Raw genomic sequence first — 18,129 nt, forward strand, 5'->3', positions numbered from 1 at the left:
AACGCAAACACCTCAACCCATTTTCCATTACAAGAGGCATCTTCAGAACCACTTCCTAGCTGGAAATCCATATCGCAACTTACACTCAGCATCTTTCAAACCCCTCAACATGCCTTACCACGCCACCGTCCTTTATCCCAACGACGACGACCTCAAGTTCGACATGGACTACTATCTGTCAAAACACATGCCGCTCGTACAGGAGAAATTCGGCCCGCACGGCCTCAAAAAATGGGAAATTCTTGACTACAAGCCTGGTGCCGACGGTGCCAAACCAGCATTTGCCGTAGGAGCAACGCTGATCTTCGACAGCCCGGAGGATCTGGGCAAGGCCATGGGTTCGGCGGACGCTGCGCCCGTCTTTGGAGATATCCCTAACTTCACCAACAAGCAGCCAACTGTTTTGGCCGGAAATCTTATCAAGACGTCCTGAGAATGAGAAACAGACTCGGATGGATTCTCATGTACATGTGTCCAATGAGAAATATGAGCAGGAATTGGTCTTGCTTCAAACATATGTAACGAAGATCCTCTCCTAGAGGGATAAACCCAGACAAATAAAAGTCAACAGCAAAGCAATTTAGACCAGTTACAGTCTTATCACTCGATCCCCATCATTCTTTCTTACCCCATGCTCCACCACCAGGCGTGTGAATAACAACACGATCATTGCGTTTCACCTTGACCGTATTCTTGCCCCCAAGATTCACCGTCCTGGTCTGACCCGTAAGCTCGTCCTTCGTAATCCACAGATTCAGCCCAACTTGGCCTTGCCCTCCACCATTCATGCCATACGGCCTGTGGACTCTCCTCTCACTCAAAATCGAGCACTGCAAGGGCTCCAAAAACTCGAAATCTCTGATGACCCCCTCCCCACCACGATATAGCCCCTGACCACCCGAGCCTTCTCGCAGGGAGAACTGTCGGACGATACAAGGATACCTCTTTTCCAGTATTTCGATGTCTGTTATCTTGGTATTGGTCATGTGAGATTGCACGCCGTCCTGGCCGTGCCAATTAGGGCCTCCTCCGCCCCCTCCGCAAATTGTCTCATAAAATCCATATCCATCGACATGGGTTCCGTCTGCATCTGATTTCCCTCCTTTCCCGAAGGTAAGGTTGTTGGTGTCGCCCTGGGATGCGGCAGCCGCGTTGAAAGCTTTGAGGACCACGTCTGTAATGCGTTGAGAGGTCAACACATTCCCTCCGACGACTGCGGCTGTGCGAGAGGGGGAGAGGATCGACCCTGGTGGTACCTTGATGTCTATTGGGGTAAGGCAGCCTTGGTTGAGGGGGATCTCGGAGTTGATCATACATCGGAGGCAGTAGATGATGGCGGAATTGACGATAGCGATGGGAGCATTAGTGTTGCCTAGGACCTCGGGTCCAGTCCCTTCGAAGTCGAACGTTGCAGAACCGGTTTCGGGATCGATCTGGACTTTCAGAGCTATCGGTGTGCCGTCGTCCATGTAATCAACGGCCTCGAGAGACTTTCCACCGTGACGAACCGAAAGTTCACGAAGTAGATTGCGCACTGCTGTTTCTGCTGTAGATTGAATGGCGTACATATATGCTTGAACCTCTGGGAGGCCATATTCGGCAATCAAGTTTTGAATCAGCTGGATTCCGCGAGTGTTGGCCGCAATTTGAGCCTTCAAATCAGAGAGATTATCTGCAAGGCATCTTGTGCCGGAACAGCCCTCGAAAGTAGCCGGGATCTTGAGGAGAAGCTCTGTCATTCGAGCCTCGTTGAATACACCACCACTTACAATCTTCTCTGCCTCGATGGCAGCACCCTCTTGCCAAAGTTCTGTTGACTTTGGTGGCATCGATCCGGGCAGTAGCCCACCGATATCGGCGTGATGACCACGGGATGCAACGTAGAACACAATCTCTGTTCCTCCGGGGCGGTCGAAAACCGGGGTAATGACGGTGATATCGGGCAAGTGAGTGCCTCCACAACTAGGGTGGTTCGATACGAGAACGTCTCCATCGACGAGTTGACCGAGCCAATGGTTGTGTTGGTACTTGACAGCAAACTGCATTGATCCAAGATGAACAGGTACATGGGGAGCATTAGCAACCAGTCCACCGTCTGGAGAGAATAATGCGCAGGAGAAGTCGAGTCTCTCCTTGATGTTTGTAGACACAGACGTCTTTTGGAGTGTTCGACCCATCTGCTCAGCGATCGACATAAATCTGTGCCCGAAGATAGACAGTCTGATGGGGTTGATTGGAATTTCGTTCATCACATTAGGATCCGCCTTGAAAGTGTCGCTTCTAGCAGCCAACTTCTCCTCTTTCAGGTCTATAATGATGCAAGTCTGGAGTACACTCGCCACGGCTTCTGGTGCCACGACGATCGTCTGTGTTTCGTCGATGATGATCGCCGGTCCACGGATACGACTATCCTTCTCAAGATTGTTAAGCAGGTAGACTGGCGTCTCAACTCGACCTGTGCTTTCGAAATACACTGAGGTAGTCTCCTGTGATTGTGTTGGATTTATATCTCTGATGCACGCCCTCTTCAACTGTTTCGATGGACTGATCTCTGCATGACCACCTGAAGATGCAACAGATCGAACTCGGACATCATCAACCAGGAGTGGCTTATCGAATGTGAAGCCGAACTCCCGGCGATGTCGTGTTCTGAACTCTTCGGCAAAGTCCCAATTGTCCGGTTTCAATATCATCAATTGAGAGTCTGAGCCGACGTAGCGCATATTGAGATATAGCTGATGGCTGATTTGGTCGATCTGGAATCCTTGATCCATGAGATCTGTGGTAGATTGGGCAATAATGCTCTCAAATCTTTTGCGTAAAGTTGATTGGGAGTTGAGATATTCCGTTGACACTGGCTCCTGGGATTCTTTGACGACATCTGCCAATGCTAGGCCATAAGCTGACAAGATGGAAGAGTATTTGTGAATGACTATCCTCGAGATCCCAAGGACAGCTGCAACTGAGCAGGCGTGTTGTCCTCCTGCGCCACCGAAAGATGCAAGTTGGTGGGATGCTGTCTCGTAGCCCCGTGCCTCGGTCAGATTCCGAACGGGGCGTGCCATAGACTCATCCGCGACTTTCAGAAAGCCCATGGCAACTTCCTCGGAGGTGAACAATTTTTCTTTTTTCTGGACTTGTTCCTGGTTTATTGTTTCCGTAAGCTCTTCAAACTTCTGTGCTGTAACCTCGCGATCCAGAGGCTGATCTTCATTAGGGCCGAATATCTTGGGAAAATACTCCGGTAACAGTCGGCCAAGGAAAAGGTTGGCATCAGTGACTGTCAAAGGCCCGGACTTTCGGTAGCAGGCTGGTCCTGGGTGGGCACTTGCTGATTCAGGCCCGACCATAAAAAGACCATTGCGCCAGGATAGAATGGATCCACCGCCAGCGGCAACTGTGTTGATATCAAGCTGTGGGGATTGAATGGAGATACCTGCGATATTGGCGCCAAAGACATGTTCGAAGTCCCCACCAAAGCGGCAGACGTCAGTTGATGTACCTCCCATGTCGAACCCAACCAGTGGTATCCTCTCATCTTCATCCCAACTGGTGTTTGCAAATCCTACAACACCAGCTGCAGGGCCCGAAAGAATGGCCTTGAGGCCACTGAATTTCCGATAGTCCACTAGACCACCGTCTGATTGCATGAACTCAAACCGGGCGCCGTGTGAGTTCTCAAGTCCACCCTCAAAATTCGAATCTATGCTGTCGATGTAGCTTTTTATGACCGGTGTCAGGTATGCATCAGCCGAGGCAGACATTCCTCTTGGTACGGCTTTGATCATGGGTTGAAGTTTGGACGAAAGGGCAACTGAGAACCCCATACTTGATGCCACGTGCCCAATCTTAAGTTCATGCTCGGGATAGGCATATGAATGCAGAAGCACAACAGCCAGCGATCTGTAGCCATCTTGCCATAGGGCCTCCAGGTCTCTGATAACTTCTTGCATGTTGAGCTCTTGCAGGACCCGGAAGTTTTCACCAGTTGTGCCTTCGACTAGTCGACATTCTGGATACCTTTCTGTTGCCGCATTTTTGGGACATGGAATAATCCGCTCGTCCACCTCAACCACCTTTTCGTATAACACTCCTGGTTTTGTGGCTGAAAGCTGAAAGATTTTTGGTCGTGACTGGTCTCCTATGGATAGCAAATCTTTGAAGCCTTTCGTGGTCAGTAAAGCTGATCTGGCACCTTTCCGCTCCAGAAGTGCATTTGTAGCCACTGTTGTCCCCATGCGCAATTTTCGGATGTACTTCAGGTTCAGTGGTTTCCCCCTTGGGAAATTCTCACCAGTCGCCTGCTCAAGGACTCTTCTTATGCCCTCTGTCGGCGCATCAGCATAATTTGTGGGGTCCACTGAGAGCAACTTGAGAATGATATCGGGTTTTCCAGGATTCCGGGCGTGTACATCTGTGAATGTGCCACCACGGTCGATGCTAATACTGATTTTGGAAGTGTTCGACATGATTGACTGTTGGTGTTTGCGTTGCTAAAGCGGAGGTCAAGCTGGAAGGTGGACATTGCTCTCTCAAATATAGCACCCTCTTGCGCCTGGCACGAGGAAAGAAGTCCGACATCTTGTAAGCCTCCATGCTGTGCTTCGTCATGTCTGGAGTTGACGGGACTGAAGACGGTGTGGACGTCCAAGAGCTCCAAAATGTTGATAGAATCAAACAACAGGAGTGGGGTGAACGCGCTAGGCTTGGTGCCCCCGATCGTGTTCAGGCACCCTGTTTAATCATCAGCCGGAGTCGGGATCCACAAGCCTAGCGTGATGATGATCCCTGCATATCTCGGGCTGGTCGTGGCTCTCGCATATCCCCGCATATGTCATTCATCGGAGAAGTACGAGCCTCGAAACCACGCTCATGAGGACAGTGAGGCCACCAGGGGAATGCATGTCCTCCGGGTATCCTCCATGACCATCGCGTCGGACCTGCTCTCCTATGCGAAACAGTGTTGGCAGCAGATATCATTCAAAAACCACAAAATTTCTAGGGAGTGTTCGATTTTGATGATCGCATAGGAGCCTGTCAATACGAAAAATACTCCTCTGGAGGACAAACTCTGATATGAGTACCATCGACACAAATTTCCAGCAGACTGGCGAATCAATCCGTTTACTGGCTAGGTCAGGAAAATTTCATACCCCGACAATCACCTCAGCACCTGGGTTCGTTCAAGCAAATTTGATCGTGCTACCCTCCCGCTTAGCACCAGACTTTAGGCAATTCTGTGCAAGGAATTCTGTGCCATGCCCTCTACTAGCTGAGACGCCCATTGGCATCTTTGATCGGCTCAAATCACACATTCCAGGGTTGACTGGTCAGCAAATTGCAGGAGATCTCGACCTCAGATCCGACTTTCCTCGATATATGATATATGACAATGGGCGGCTAACAAAATCTCATGTCGCAAACATTGAGCGAGAGTGGACTGGAGACCATGTTGGGTTCTTGATAGGCTGCTCTTTCAGCTTCGATGCTGCACTGACCAAAGCCGGACTTCCTCCAGCCCATACATTATGGGGAAGGAATGTACCAATGTATCGGACTCGAGTTCCATTGTGTCCTGCGGGTGTATTCAAGAACTCCACTTATATCGTTTCGATGCGACCATATCGACGAAAGGACATCGAAAAAGTTCGAGATATTACTCGGCCGTACCTCATAACTCACGGAGAGCCCATCGATTGGGGCTGGGATGCGGTTGAGCGACTCGGAATATCCAACATTGCCACTCCGGAATATGGAGACGCACCAGTGGCTCCAGATGGCACAGAGTTGGTTCAAGGATTCGGCGAAGGTGATGAAACACTAGAGCCTGTGTTCTTTGGATGTGGAGTCACTCCCCAAGAGGCCATTCAACGGGCTGGGCTCGAAGGAAGAGTGTTTGCTCATGCTCCAGGCCATATGATTGTGCTCGATATCAAAGACTCGGATATTACTCGAGATAATTGAAGATACTTCTTGTAGGGTAAGTAGTTATGGAAAGGAACCATCATGATCTTTCCGGAGAGCAGTTTCAATCCAACCAGTATCCATGTCGATGTCGAAATTTCCGGATATTTCATCCCACAACCCGTCTTTATCATCAATGTCAAAATTGAAGGAGATATCTTGGAATGGTTGGAATGTATTTTGCGGATAGGACATGTTATTTGGTGGCTGTTCAAGAGTCTCAAATGGCACAAGAGGTGCTTGTCGTGCGTGTAGGCTTGTCATAGTGGCTGATGCAACGGACATCTGGGCAGGTATTGGTATAGCTTCTGCTGCAGGAATCACGTGTTGCCGTCCCATCGATGCTCGAAGCCCCATAAGTAGCTTCAATCGAGCCTGAATATACTCGTTCCCTTTCTCTGCCATACCTCGTAGGACTGACAACGCCACGTCCATTCCTGATGCATCTCTCTCATTATAAGGAAATGCAACGTTGACCAAGACCAAGGTCAGAGATGTGGAGAATGCGTGTTCACCATCCATAAAGCCATATGTTGCTAACACGGTTAGTCATAGCACATTTTCAAAAAGAAAAATCATATTGCTCACCCCATTGATTTTGACTCATTGCCATGTTCATGGTCATGGCACTAGCTCGGGCAGCAGCAATCGCATTCTCAATAATCATGACAATATTTCCTGAAAGACCCTCACGCCAATCCATTGGAGCCGTGTTATTGGCTAGGTCCTCAAGTCGTTTCTGGGCCACGAATAAAAGGAATGGCCGTGTTGTCATTGTAACGCAATGATAATAATGGAGGAAAGTAGACACACTTTCACGAAACATGGACGATGTCGAGATTTCTGCCGGTACATCCTTGAGCCAGTTTGATAGATCCGTCATGATACTCTGAACAGAGTGCAGAAGACTTGTCCCCGGCCGGTGTTTCTTTCGATATATTTCTCCACCAATTCTTCCAAGAATGCGCGACAATCGAGTGTACTGGGATAAGATTCTGCTACTAGACTGATGGTGGTCAAGTCCCACCAGAAAGCTTGGCCATGCAACGTCGATGTCCTCATCATGGATGCTGATAGGCTGTCCCGACTTCACAGATATGATTCGGTCCATACTGTAAACTGACCACCACACCCGTCGCCGGATCTCGCGTTCAGTTGTGCCCATCGCTGGGTCTGCAACCTCTTGATGTAGACCTAGAGAGATTGCCATGCGGATTGCCAGTCCGATATAAAGGAAAGCTGCATCCTTCCTGTTTAGATTTTGGAAGTATGGGGCTATAAGCCCGAGCACTTGTACAAAGAGAACAGAACCTTCTTGGTGAATCTCGGGAAGAAGGAACAGTGCGTGACGGAAGAAATTGAAACCAGGAGGTCCATCACTTCCAGCCCATTGATTGACACTGTACATTGAACCATAGCAAAGGAGAAGGAGCACCAAAGTGTAATTCAGGGTGTCCTCCCGGTTCTCAATGTTCGGTGGATGGTCGTAAGCTTGACGCAACCGAGCTTCAAATTCACTCGGCGGACAAAAGTGGAAAATGCCTCCGATGAACGCATTCTGCACAGTATACAGCCTTTTGGCGAAGTCGAAAGGGGGTAGTTGTGGGAGAAAGGGAGCAGGAGGCCGCTTCAAGGATGAAGGATCTTTGTACATGGGATCGCTGTCCCAAGCAAGGCTAGCCTCAGCAGGATTCAATCTCTGGGCGAGATAGGTCGATGAACCGCTGCCAACATAGTGATGCTCTCCTGACCGGGTCAACCAGAGATTGTCCATCCCTTTGTACCACCAGTCATCATCTTGATTTGATTCCTCTTCGTCAACGTTTGATGGTGAATCAACGGTGCTGGGCCCAGATTTGATACCTTTCACAATTAGCACGCACATACCAGATTGGCATGTGAACAATCTTACATTCTTCAGGTTTCTCTTTGGCCCTGCGTTGAAGATCTAACAGGTAGCTGCATGGGTCAGTCTACTGACGGTGCGATCCCAGAAATTTAACTAACCTTTCAGGAACATTAATTCGTCTTTCGGTCTCGGTGTACACACATTCTGATCCTACGTCAAGGCATGCTGAGCATGGATGAGGAGGCGTCCCAGTGCATTTTGTCTTTCGTCCTCGACAACGATTGCAAGCGAGGGCTGAACGCCTGAGTGGATCGTAAGAGAGTCGCCTCGGCTTGTTTCTAGAGGATCCTGAAGACATTATCAAAATTCAGCAGTAACGCCTATTTCAACAGGCACTTGTGGAAATTAGACAGCCGTTCTTGTTTCCACAAAAATTACGAGTCGTGATGCCATTTGAGGTCAATAAAGCATCTAATGAGCATAGTAAAGTCATCAATGGCCATTTAATGCTGAATCGGATAATCCAAGGCTCCGCAAACGCGATATGATCCAAGATAGGACAGATTCGCCTACCAAGATTGCGTTTTGCGTCGGCTGATACCCCAGAAGGACCTCAACCACCGGAGTGATCACCGTCTACTGGCTCTCCGTCTTCCTCAAACACAATTGACGCGTCTGTTGCGAGTTCCTCGGGTCTCACCCGGCGGCGAACGAAGAGGTAGGGAAGATCAACTTCAAGCGGCATCAGCCACCCACGGTACTTGAGTCCCTCGGACTATGAGTCCTATCGGCTATGAAAGTTTCAGGAAGCTCTGTCCGATCGATAGTGATTCAACGCGACCCTAAGCCTAAGATGTATGTTGAGAATAGGTGTGCGGGTTAGGTGGCTGGTGGATCGGATAGAGGTGTTAGGCTCGGAGCACGAACAGCGCAAATGCGAATGGCGGCTACCGGTTTACCAAATACCTTTGTATCGGGTCGTAGACTTAGGTACGTACGAGAATTCTAATATTTTGTAAAGACAAGCCGATTGCAGAAATCCTGACCTCAATCCTCGTGCTTTACGCTTCAATTTCTCAAGGAAGGACGTATCTATATTCTTTGGAATCAAGAGACATCATTTTCTATACTCTATTATGGTAAAAAATGTGGTTTTATGTAAGACTGCGCGTTATAATAAATATAGAATCTAGCTAACAAATCTATACAAAATTACCAGCTGCGAAAACGGTATATCCGTGTTCAGACCGAACAGTGGCAGATCCATCTCCTCAGCTTTGTGGTTGATCACGTGATGATACAAGCCAGGGTTACATTCTCGCTATCTCCAACCCTTGTAGGGCCCCCCCTGTCCGTCGGATTCCACAAGCCGATCAAGACTTGACAGGCAAACTCGTCACTTTTGGCGATCCACTGTACTTGTACTACTCTACACTATCTCCTGCTCCTCCACACAGAAAACACAGATATATAGCTGCCAATCCACTACAGCATGGAGAAAATGGAGCGCAACACTGGCGGGGATTTGAGCCGACATTCTACCCATTGCATTCTACTCTCAACCAAAAGAGCCATATCTCGAAGAAAGGTTCGTCATGTCTGGCATCGAGCAGCAGCAAACAATAGATGAGAAAAAGATTGGTGTTACGCCTGAAGGCAATCAGATTAATGATGAAGCTATCAAAGATGACGGGGAACTCGAGCAAACCATTGACCCCAAGAAGGAGAAGCTGCTTCTCGCTAAACTCGACTTACTATTCACGCCGGTGATCATGTTGGTCTACCTTAGTTGCTTCTTGGACAGGACAAATATCGTAAGAAATATGGATCTCGCAGCAACTCCCAGGTTTTGACTCATCATCAGGGCAATGTTAAAGTCGCTGGGATGCCAGAGGATATTGGGGCATCTGATCAACAGTTTTCCACCGCGGTCTCAATTTTCTATGGTAATGACCCAAATTCAAACTAATGATCTTCTACTGATACAATCAGCAACCTATGTTACTTTCGAAACACCCTTCGCCATCATGTTGAAGAAGGTGACGCCTCGCGTTCTTCTCACGGGACTGTGCATTGTCTGGTCTTTAACTACGATATTCTCGGGATTCATCCATAATGTTGGTGGACTGTACACTTCTCGACTCATTCTTGGAGCCTGCGAGGCAGGCCTGTTTCCGAGCTTGACAATCTACCTTTCTATGGTGTATCGCCGAGAAGAGCAAGCCCGCCGTATCGCATATCTCTTCAGCTGTGCGGCATTGTCAGGTGCATTCGGTGGATTGTTGGCCTATGCAATCCTGCAAATGGACGGGGTGGCAGGTTATGCGGGGTGGCGGTATGATTTCCCTCGGACCCCAAGATATAATCTTGACTCACACTTCTTAGATGGGTATATATCATCGAAGGCATTTTCAGTATAGCCATTGCTGTTCTCGTCTGGTATGGCCTGCCAACTGACCCAGCCCTTCATCCGTGGTTGACGGCTGAGCAACAACAAATGATGAAGATTCGCCAACAACAGACCGCCGCCTACATGGGTAGTGATGAGTTCAAGTGGGAAGAGATCAAGATCGCCTTCAAAGACCCCAAGCTATATCTCAGCGGGGGTATCCAATTCTGTCAAGATATCCTATTATATGGCTTCAGCACTTTCCTCCCGGCAATTCTAAAATCGAGCGGCTATGATCGACTGCAGAGTAATCTTCTTACGATTCCGGTCTACATTGTGGGGGCTGCCATCTTTATAGTCGCCGCCGTCTTTTCTGACCGGTTCATGCTACGATCCCCAGTGAGTGGACTCGGCTTATTCGAGCGATGTGAACACTAATCATGACTTAGTTTATTCTTGTTGCCAATATTTTCGGAATTGCGGGCTATATCGTCCTTCTTACAGTCTCGAATGATACGACCAAGTTTGCTGCAACCTTCTTGTGCGCTGTAGCCGTCTACATTGGACCTGGCGTCAATATCACATGGCTAAGTGTCAACGTTGCACCACATTACCGTCGAGCGGCCTCAATTGGTCTGCAGCAGACCATTGCGAATACTGCTGGCATTGTTGCCGGGCAAATCTACCGGAAATCACCATACAAGCTCGGCCATGGATTCTCACTTGGTGCCCTCTGTCTCAGTCAACTGTTGATTGTCGCCAAGATGATATACATCAAATGGTGGAACGTCAGAAAGGACAAGATCGCTCGTGGTGCAATCGAAGATACTAGAAACGTCAAGACTGGTGATAGAGAATTGGATTTCAGATATCACATGTAGAGGATACCCGATGCAAAGGAAAGAGAAAGCTTGGGGTAGGTAGAAATGTTGTCGGCTAAAGCTGGATGAAAGTTCTTGGCAACTATGGTTCATGCAATTGACCTAAGTAGGCAATATATTCAAGAATAGTGGTCACAAGTTAGGAGAAGAAAGAGAACACGAGGATATGAGGACGAGACAAGGAACTAAAACTCCGCATGGAGTCTCGGACCAAGACCGATGTGCGACAATATGGGTGCATTCAGGCTAAATTGCAGGCTCCTCCCACCGGTTATGTGGTACTGGTGCTGCCGTATCGGTGCTGGCGGATGCTCCCCGTCCTGGGCAGAACAGCGACTTCATACTAAACAGACAAACCATTTATACTTGATATTTTCTACTATTAAATGGGTATTGTTTCTTTTCATTGATATTTATTGAATTTACAGACCCCGTTTAGTGACACAATGGCATCTGGAATCTTACGTGTGAAGGACACCCAAGTGGTGGATGAAAATGGCAAGGTGGTATTACTACGAGGAACAGCCATTGGAGGATGGATGAAGTATGTACACCCTTGACCTCCTCAGAGACATGTTAGCTAACTCTTATATAGCATGGAGAATTTCATCACTGGCTACCCCGGTCATGAGTCAAGTGTCCGAGCCGCCATGCTCGAGGTACTCGGGCAGGAGAAATACGAGTTTTTCTTCGACAGATTTCTCTATCATTTCTTCACCGAGGCAGATGCAAAGCATTTCAAGAAACTCGGACTCAACTCCATCCGCATTCCTTTCAATTACCGACATTTCGAGGACGACATGAACCCTCGAGTACTCAAGGAGAGCGGTTTCAAGCACCTTGACCGTGTCATTGACCTATGCGCCAAGGAGGGCATTTACACCATTCTGGACATGCATACACTCCCTGGTGGGCAAAGTCCAGGTTGGCATGCTGATAACACGACAAGCTATGCGGCATTCTGGGATTACAAAGATCACCAAGACCGAACCGTTTGGCTTTGGGAACAAATAGCGCACCGGTATAAGAGTAACCCCTGGATCGCGGGTTACAACCCCATTAATGAGCCTTGCGACCCCAAGCACATCCGACTGCCCGCATTCTATGCCAGATTAGAAAAAGCCATTCGGGCTATCGACCCAGACCACATCCTATGGCTTGATGGCAACACCTTTGCGGCAGAATGGAAAGGGTTCGATGAGGTCCTGCCAAACTCCGTCTACTCGTTACACGACTACAGTATGATGGGCTTTCCCACCGGAAGGCCCTACACAGGAACAGAACAACAGAACAACATACTTGAAGCTCAGTTCCTCCGCAAGTCGGAATTTCAAAGAACGCATAAGACACCGATATGGAACGGTGAGTTTGGTCCGGTATATGCAAATTCGAAATGGGACGAGAATGCCGAAGAGATCAACCAAGGCCGATACAACATGCTTGGCCAACAGTTGCAGATATACGACAAGTTCCAAATTCCATGGTCCATCTGGCTGTGGAAGGACGTCGGTCTGCAGGGGATGGTCTACACCTCATCGGACTCGGCGTGGAACAAATTGATTGACCCATTTCGCGAGAAGAAAAAGGAACTCCAATTAGACAACTGGGGCAAGTATCCCAATGAAGAGATCGATGGTTTGATCAAGCCATTGGTGGACTGGATAAACAGGGTATCTCCCACGGCGAACTCCGTGTATCCAACCACATGGAACACCTCCCGACATATGGAACGGCAGATCCTACAGACGTTCTTAGCCGAGTCGTTCGTTCAAGAATTTGCCGAGTTGTTCAGAGGCAAGGACGAAAAGGCACTAGAGGAGCTGGCTGCAAGCTTTAGCTTCGAGCAGTGTGTGCAAAGGGAAGGTCTGAACAAGATATTGTCTGATTATGCCGCTGTGGCTTCGAAATAGCTTGACTTAATTTAACGTGCCTTAGGCCGAAGGACTCGGCCCTGAACTCCTTGCGCTTCTGCCTCATGATGTGTCATCCCCACGAGTGTGGTGTCGTGGGTGTGTCGATCCGTGCGAATAACGTCAATTTCCCCGCCATTGTTAATCTGCCTCAATACGGCTTCTCGCCTAAATTCATACTTCAGCATCCTGAATTCCTTCATTAGGCATTCAAACTCCAATTTCGCTGTGGTTTTTGGAGATTTTCATGGCTCGTGCGGGGGGACGTGGCAAGGCTGAGCATGGGTAGGAGTCAGTTATGGCTATCGGCAGATTTGCAAAGCCTATTGCTATGCGCAATACTGGGGTTTATGATACTTAAGGCCGGCCTGATGTCCATTTTGGTCCGTGTCAATCGCTCTCAATCGCAAGTCATCCCGAGGATTTTGAACAACACTGATTCCAGGAAGCCCTGATCAGTATCTTGGTCACAATGGCGAAGGCATTGGCAGGACATGATGTCGCGGCAAGAGATGTCGCAAAGATTTCAGAGATCAGTCATCTTCTCGAGCAAGATACAACACCATGGTATAGAAAGAAGAATCTTCGAAGACTCTACTTGTTCCTGGTACCTTCAGCACTGGGTGTTGAGATGACATCAGGTTATGATGGAAGTGTCTTGAATGGACTCCAAGCAGTACAACCGTGGCAAGATTGTGAGTAATTCAAGCGGAGAAGAAGAATTTGCTGTCCGCTAACGTTACAGACTTCGATACTCCAAATGGAGCATTACTGGGTGTGATGACAGCCGCCTTCTCAATTGGAGCCGTCCTCGGTCTCCCTCTGGTACCATACATCAATGATCGTTATGGCAGGAAGGCCTGCATCGTGCTTGGAAGTATCATCATCACGATAGGCGCAATATTGCAGACAGCATCTGTGAACAGTAAGCAGCTATTCATTTCCTTTCCGTTGCGCGTGGCAACTCACAAGCATATATCTAGTTGCCATGTTTTTGATCGCCCGCATCATCCTTGGAATGGGAATTGTCTATGCCATCAGTGGTGCCTCACAGCTCCTTTCAGAACTGTCATATCCAAAAGAGAGATCCGTGATAACAGGTCTCTTCAATGAAAGTTGGTACGCTGGAGCGATCATTGCTGCTGGTGTAACACTCGGGACTTTCTCCTGGAAAAGCGATTGGAGTTGGCGACTTCCTTCACTATTGCAACTTCTGCCTTCGACATTGCAACTCACTTTTATATGGTAAGTCAGGTTAAGTCACGTTCGACTGCAAGACACTAATTTGCAAGGTTCGTTCCTGAATCACCGCGTTTCTTGATTTCACGCGATCGACACGAAGAGGCTCTGGAGATCCTAATCAAGTACCACGCCGAAGGTGACCGCGACAGCCCTTTGGTTGCAGCAGAGTTCCACCAGATCCGTGAGACTATCCGTATGGAATTGGAGAGCACCAAGACCCCTTGGAAGCAGCTTGTTACGTCCAGTGTCAACCGCAGGAGAGTTCTCATCGCCGCCTGTGTTGGTACATTCTCGCAATGGTCTGGTAATGGCTTGGTTTCGTACTATTTGAGTCGGGTACTCGCCTCGATTGGAATCACCGTGAAGAGAACACAGAATGAGATTAATCTCGGACTGGCATGTTGGAATCTCGTAACCGGTGTGACCGGTGCATTTCTGGCTCACAAACTGCCGCGTCGTCGACAATACTTGATCTCCTATACTGGAATGACAATCATGGTGAGTAAGGTGTAATTATCATTTTGCCCCATCAGCCTATGCGTGCTTTGTCCTGTCTCAAAAGCATCAAGATGAAGGAGGATATCAGACAGACTGACCAAAACCTACTTATAGTTCGCCTGCTGGACAGCAGCTTCAGCCACGTACGCAAAAGATCACACAAACCATCATGCCGCTATTGCCGTGGTCGCGCTGATTTTCATATATTATGCCTTTTACAACCTCATGATGCCTCTCACTTACATTTTCATCTGCGAGGTATTCCCATTCATTCACCGCAGCAAAGGTGTGGCTATAACACAGTTCTTCTCACGCGGAAGCTCTGCCTTTAACCAATTTGTGAATCCGATCGGGCTACAGGTAAGTCTCAACCAGACATCAAGTGCCAGGGGAAGTCGAGCTGATGGCGTGAAAACCAGAACATCGAATGGAAGTATTATATCGTGTATGTTGTCTGGCTGGCATTCGAGACAACTACCATCTTCTTTATATATCCCGAGACCAAAGGGCCAAGTCTGGAAGAGATTGCAGTAGTCATGGAGGGCGACAAAGCCAATGTCGAAGTTATTGAGATTGGCGGAATAGCGGGAAAAGGAAGTAGTGGTGTTCATGAGGTTGAGAAGGCCTGATCCGAATTTGCTGTCAGCGTCGGTCAGATGGAGCAGGGCAGAAGCAAGGCTGGCGTAGCACTATAGTAGAGGAAATTTACCTCTACGGAGTGCCATATCGAAATTTCCAAAATATAGCTAGGACGTAATTACGTGCGATAAAAGATAGTGAGGTTGCGTCGTGCTCGGCAGATTTCGTTCACCGAATACGATGGCGCGCGAATTGTCTTCTCAGCAATCGCCATCTTATCTCAGGACCTTCACATTTGCGATTACCACTCATGGTCCACATCATATCTTGCAAATTTCATGAGCACAGCGGTCTTTTGTAGGTGGCGGCTCGTGATTCCTGTGAATACTTGTTGTGTTAGCCAACTGGACCGTTACTCATGTGTGGAATTCCTTAGGAACCACCTTCTGACCTCACTATCGCGGTGACGCATCAATCTGCTGCATCCTTCTACAGGATTCCACATTATCAACTTAGCGCCCCTGTTGTTGTCCAGTCTATCTGCCTCTTGTCTATGCCGCAGGCTCTTGAACTGTATTGATGGTTAAGGCCGAGGCCACATGATGATCAATAGTAGGTTGACCGGCACAACACTATTACATATATTGTAACGTGCATGGAGTGTTCGTCAGCGGTACTCTCCTTCTGAGACAGGGATAGTAATGTCGAATGATGCGAGGCACGCTGAATATTCTAACCAATTGATCGCAATAGCATTCAAGCTTTTTGTGTTTTTTTTTCGAAAGAGGAAGATGTGATGCCTCATAGAGTGGCTGATTGTCAGCTGGATGGGCCAGCACTTGGTATGAGATTTGCCGTAGCCCAGAAATCCAGATCGGCGAAAGCAGACAGATCAACATTCTGCCCCAACGCAGCATCTACTGCCGGAAGCTTGAAGCCAGGGTCGAAGTACTCGAATAAGTCAATATCAGGTAAGTCCGCAAAGTCGAGATCAAAATTGAACGAGTTAAGATCCTCATTGTCGAAAGTGACAAATGCCTGCCTATTTTCAATATGCTGCGTTGAAGTACTCGGCTCATCAGTATCATTAAGATGATTCGGAGCTCCCGCCGACTTTCCAGAAGAATTGTCGACAGTCGCGGAGAGGTCGGCTGCTCCATTCACTTCTCGTTCACGTGGTGTGAACAATTCTGTGACCGTTTGCCGGCGCCCCGAGATCATTGACGCAGCAACCTTATCCATTTCTCGAATCGTCTGCTCTGCCATGTCAGCCATTGTACTGGCTGATGCAAATGTGTCGAATCGTCTTAAAAGGGCGCATGTTGTTAAGAGCTGCCGCCTGGACCGGGCCTGGAGCAAAGGTACCTTACTGACGCGAAGCTCACGATATGACACTCTCAAACACAGAGATACTGCATATGGTACGAATGGTATTAATGAAATTTCTCCATTAAACTCACTGCCGATAATCGATATCACTCGGGAGGCCGAAAAGTTTTGTCGGATGTTTGGGGTCGACCGTCGGTCAGGCTCATCTAACGAATTGAAGCGACAGGAGAGCATGGCAACAGCATGATAGAGAATCTCAATAGTAGCTAGAAAAGCTGTTGTCAGCCTCTAGCCAGCGAATTCAATTGGATTGAGCCAGGAGAAGACGTGTAGGGGATTCTTCTCATTCGCATGAAACTTACCAATCAGGTATCCAGAAATTCGCTGAGATCCAGTCTGAATAATCAAATCTTCAAACGAAGGAAAGTCATCGACCCAATTGTTCTGAGTTCCAGTCGAAGGCCTGTATAGGTCTATGATCTTATCGAGCAGTTCGATCACCACAAGGAATAGCTGAAAGCCATTGTCCTGTTGGCTGACACTCATTGTCATGTCCCGACCGAAGTCACGCCCATGCATGAGAACTGGGCGCCCATGGAAGGCTGCATTCAGTCGATCCAGAGCCCATACACAGAGAAACAACCGTGTCGCTATCCGATGATCCTTTCTGAATCTGCTTGTGTCGAGATGGAGTTGTAAGGTCTGGACGTAGCTGACTGCTCTCCCACAGTACTCTGCGGAGGAGTGATTATCATTGGACAACTGAGAAAACAGTGAGAGAACCGACAGGGCCTGCACGGCGACAAGCTTGTCTCTACTTGTTCCCAAGTCAACAAAAGTGAGTATTGCTTGCGAGAGATAGCTTATGAAATCACTCGGCATCTGCACGGAATCTGACAAGGAGGGCAATTTCAAATGTTTGCGCGCCCTGGGACTGGTGGCTGCTGCCAGGCAGATTGTTTGCATTAGCAAAATTCTCGTTGGCGAGCTTTCAGCCGTGGTTGGAGGAGGCATGTCGAACTCAACCACCGGAAAGATCGGATGCACTTCTGTCTTGTAGATATTTTGCAGGACTGCAAAATCAACCGGATTCGGAATGAGATGGAAGCTCTGGTCGAGTAGGCAGGGCAATAGGACGTTGGATATAAGTTGACTTTGGCCGTAGAGGGTTTTTGATCTGCGATTGACCAGTCCGATTCGGTGTCTTTTTATATGGTCATAGGTCTTTCGCGGTAGCCAGACGCCGATTTTATCGCCACCTCCTGAGGCAATAGAGGCAGTCGGGCTTGTCGCAGCTAGAAAGATGCCCTGAGGATTTGTATGCCCGATGAACTGCAACTCTTCATCACTTGTAGGCTCTGGGCTTTCGGAAAGCGCTTGGTGAGTAAGTCCTCCAAGTCCAAGGTTCGTGGGCTGTGCCGTCGACTGTAATTCAGACTCAGCAGCAGGACAGGATTTATTGAGACTCGACATTGGTTGAGGCTGGGT

At 48.4% G+C, this 18,129-nt stretch overlaps 9 protein-coding genes across 9 annotated transcripts; 5 read left to right on the plus strand and 4 right to left on the minus strand.

The window, feature by feature from the left end:
• Positions 1-109: 109 nt before the first annotated feature.
• On the plus strand, positions 110-433 carry LTR84_000065 (uncharacterized protein; the record flags this gene model as incomplete). Its single annotated transcript, XM_064843696.1, has 1 exon — positions 110-433. One exon carries the CDS (start codon positions 110-112, stop codon positions 431-433), a length of 324 nt encoding a protein of 107 aa, XP_064711556.1.
• Positions 434-614: 181 nt separating this feature from the next.
• Positions 615-4,469, minus strand: LTR84_000066 (uncharacterized protein; the record flags this gene model as incomplete). The annotated part of the gene is made up of 1 exon (XM_064843697.1): positions 615-4,469. The coding sequence occupies one exon, from the start codon at positions 4,467-4,469 to the stop codon at positions 615-617; it is 3,855 nt and encodes a 1,284-aa protein (XP_064711557.1).
• Positions 4,470-5,076: 607 nt separating this feature from the next.
• Positions 5,077-5,964, plus strand: LTR84_000067 (uncharacterized protein; the record flags this gene model as incomplete). Its single annotated transcript, XM_064843698.1, has 1 exon — positions 5,077-5,964. The coding sequence occupies one exon, from the start codon at positions 5,077-5,079 to the stop codon at positions 5,962-5,964; it is 888 nt and encodes a 295-aa protein (XP_064711558.1).
• A 24-nt stretch (positions 5,965-5,988) lies between these two features.
• On the minus strand, positions 5,989-8,171 carry LTR84_000068 (uncharacterized protein; the record flags this gene model as incomplete). The annotated part of the gene is made up of 4 exons (XM_064843699.1): positions 5,989-6,500; positions 6,553-7,827; positions 7,877-7,923; positions 7,972-8,171. 4 exons carry the CDS (start codon positions 8,169-8,171, stop codon positions 5,989-5,991), a joined length of 2,034 nt encoding a protein of 677 aa, XP_064711559.1.
• A 1,237-nt stretch (positions 8,172-9,408) lies between these two features.
• Positions 9,409-11,083, plus strand: LTR84_000069 (uncharacterized protein; the record flags this gene model as incomplete). The annotated part of the gene is made up of 5 exons (XM_064843700.1): positions 9,409-9,627; positions 9,678-9,759; positions 9,806-10,148; positions 10,199-10,601; positions 10,652-11,083. The coding sequence occupies 5 exons, from the start codon at positions 9,409-9,411 to the stop codon at positions 11,081-11,083; spliced, it is 1,479 nt and encodes a 492-aa protein (XP_064711560.1).
• Positions 11,084-11,529: 446 nt separating this feature from the next.
• Positions 11,530-12,993, plus strand: LTR84_000070 (uncharacterized protein; the record flags this gene model as incomplete). The annotated part of the gene is made up of 2 exons (XM_064843701.1): positions 11,530-11,627; positions 11,679-12,993. 2 exons carry the CDS (start codon positions 11,530-11,532, stop codon positions 12,991-12,993), a joined length of 1,413 nt encoding a protein of 470 aa, XP_064711561.1.
• A 472-nt stretch (positions 12,994-13,465) lies between these two features.
• On the plus strand, positions 13,466-15,362 carry LTR84_000071 (uncharacterized protein; the record flags this gene model as incomplete). The annotated part of the gene is made up of 6 exons (XM_064843702.1): positions 13,466-13,688; positions 13,739-13,918; positions 13,977-14,238; positions 14,286-14,733; positions 14,848-15,093; positions 15,153-15,362. The coding sequence occupies 6 exons, from the start codon at positions 13,466-13,468 to the stop codon at positions 15,360-15,362; spliced, it is 1,569 nt and encodes a 522-aa protein (XP_064711562.1).
• A 769-nt stretch (positions 15,363-16,131) lies between these two features.
• LTR84_000072 (uncharacterized protein) lies at positions 16,132-16,587 on the minus strand (the record flags this gene model as incomplete). The annotated part of the gene is made up of 1 exon (XM_064843703.1): positions 16,132-16,587. The coding sequence occupies one exon, from the start codon at positions 16,585-16,587 to the stop codon at positions 16,132-16,134; it is 456 nt and encodes a 151-aa protein (XP_064711563.1).
• Positions 16,588-16,929: 342 nt separating this feature from the next.
• On the minus strand, positions 16,930-18,114 carry LTR84_000073 (uncharacterized protein; the record flags this gene model as incomplete). Its single annotated transcript, XM_064843704.1, has 1 exon — positions 16,930-18,114. One exon carries the CDS (start codon positions 18,112-18,114, stop codon positions 16,930-16,932), a length of 1,185 nt encoding a protein of 394 aa, XP_064711564.1.
• Positions 18,115-18,129: the final 15 nt, after the last annotated feature.

Source organism: Exophiala bonariae, assembly GCF_035927105.1.
Source record: "Exophiala bonariae strain CCFEE 5792 chromosome Unknown scaffold_1, whole genome shotgun sequence".
Classification (NCBI taxonomy): domain Eukaryota; kingdom Fungi; phylum Ascomycota; class Eurotiomycetes; order Chaetothyriales; family Herpotrichiellaceae; genus Exophiala; species Exophiala bonariae.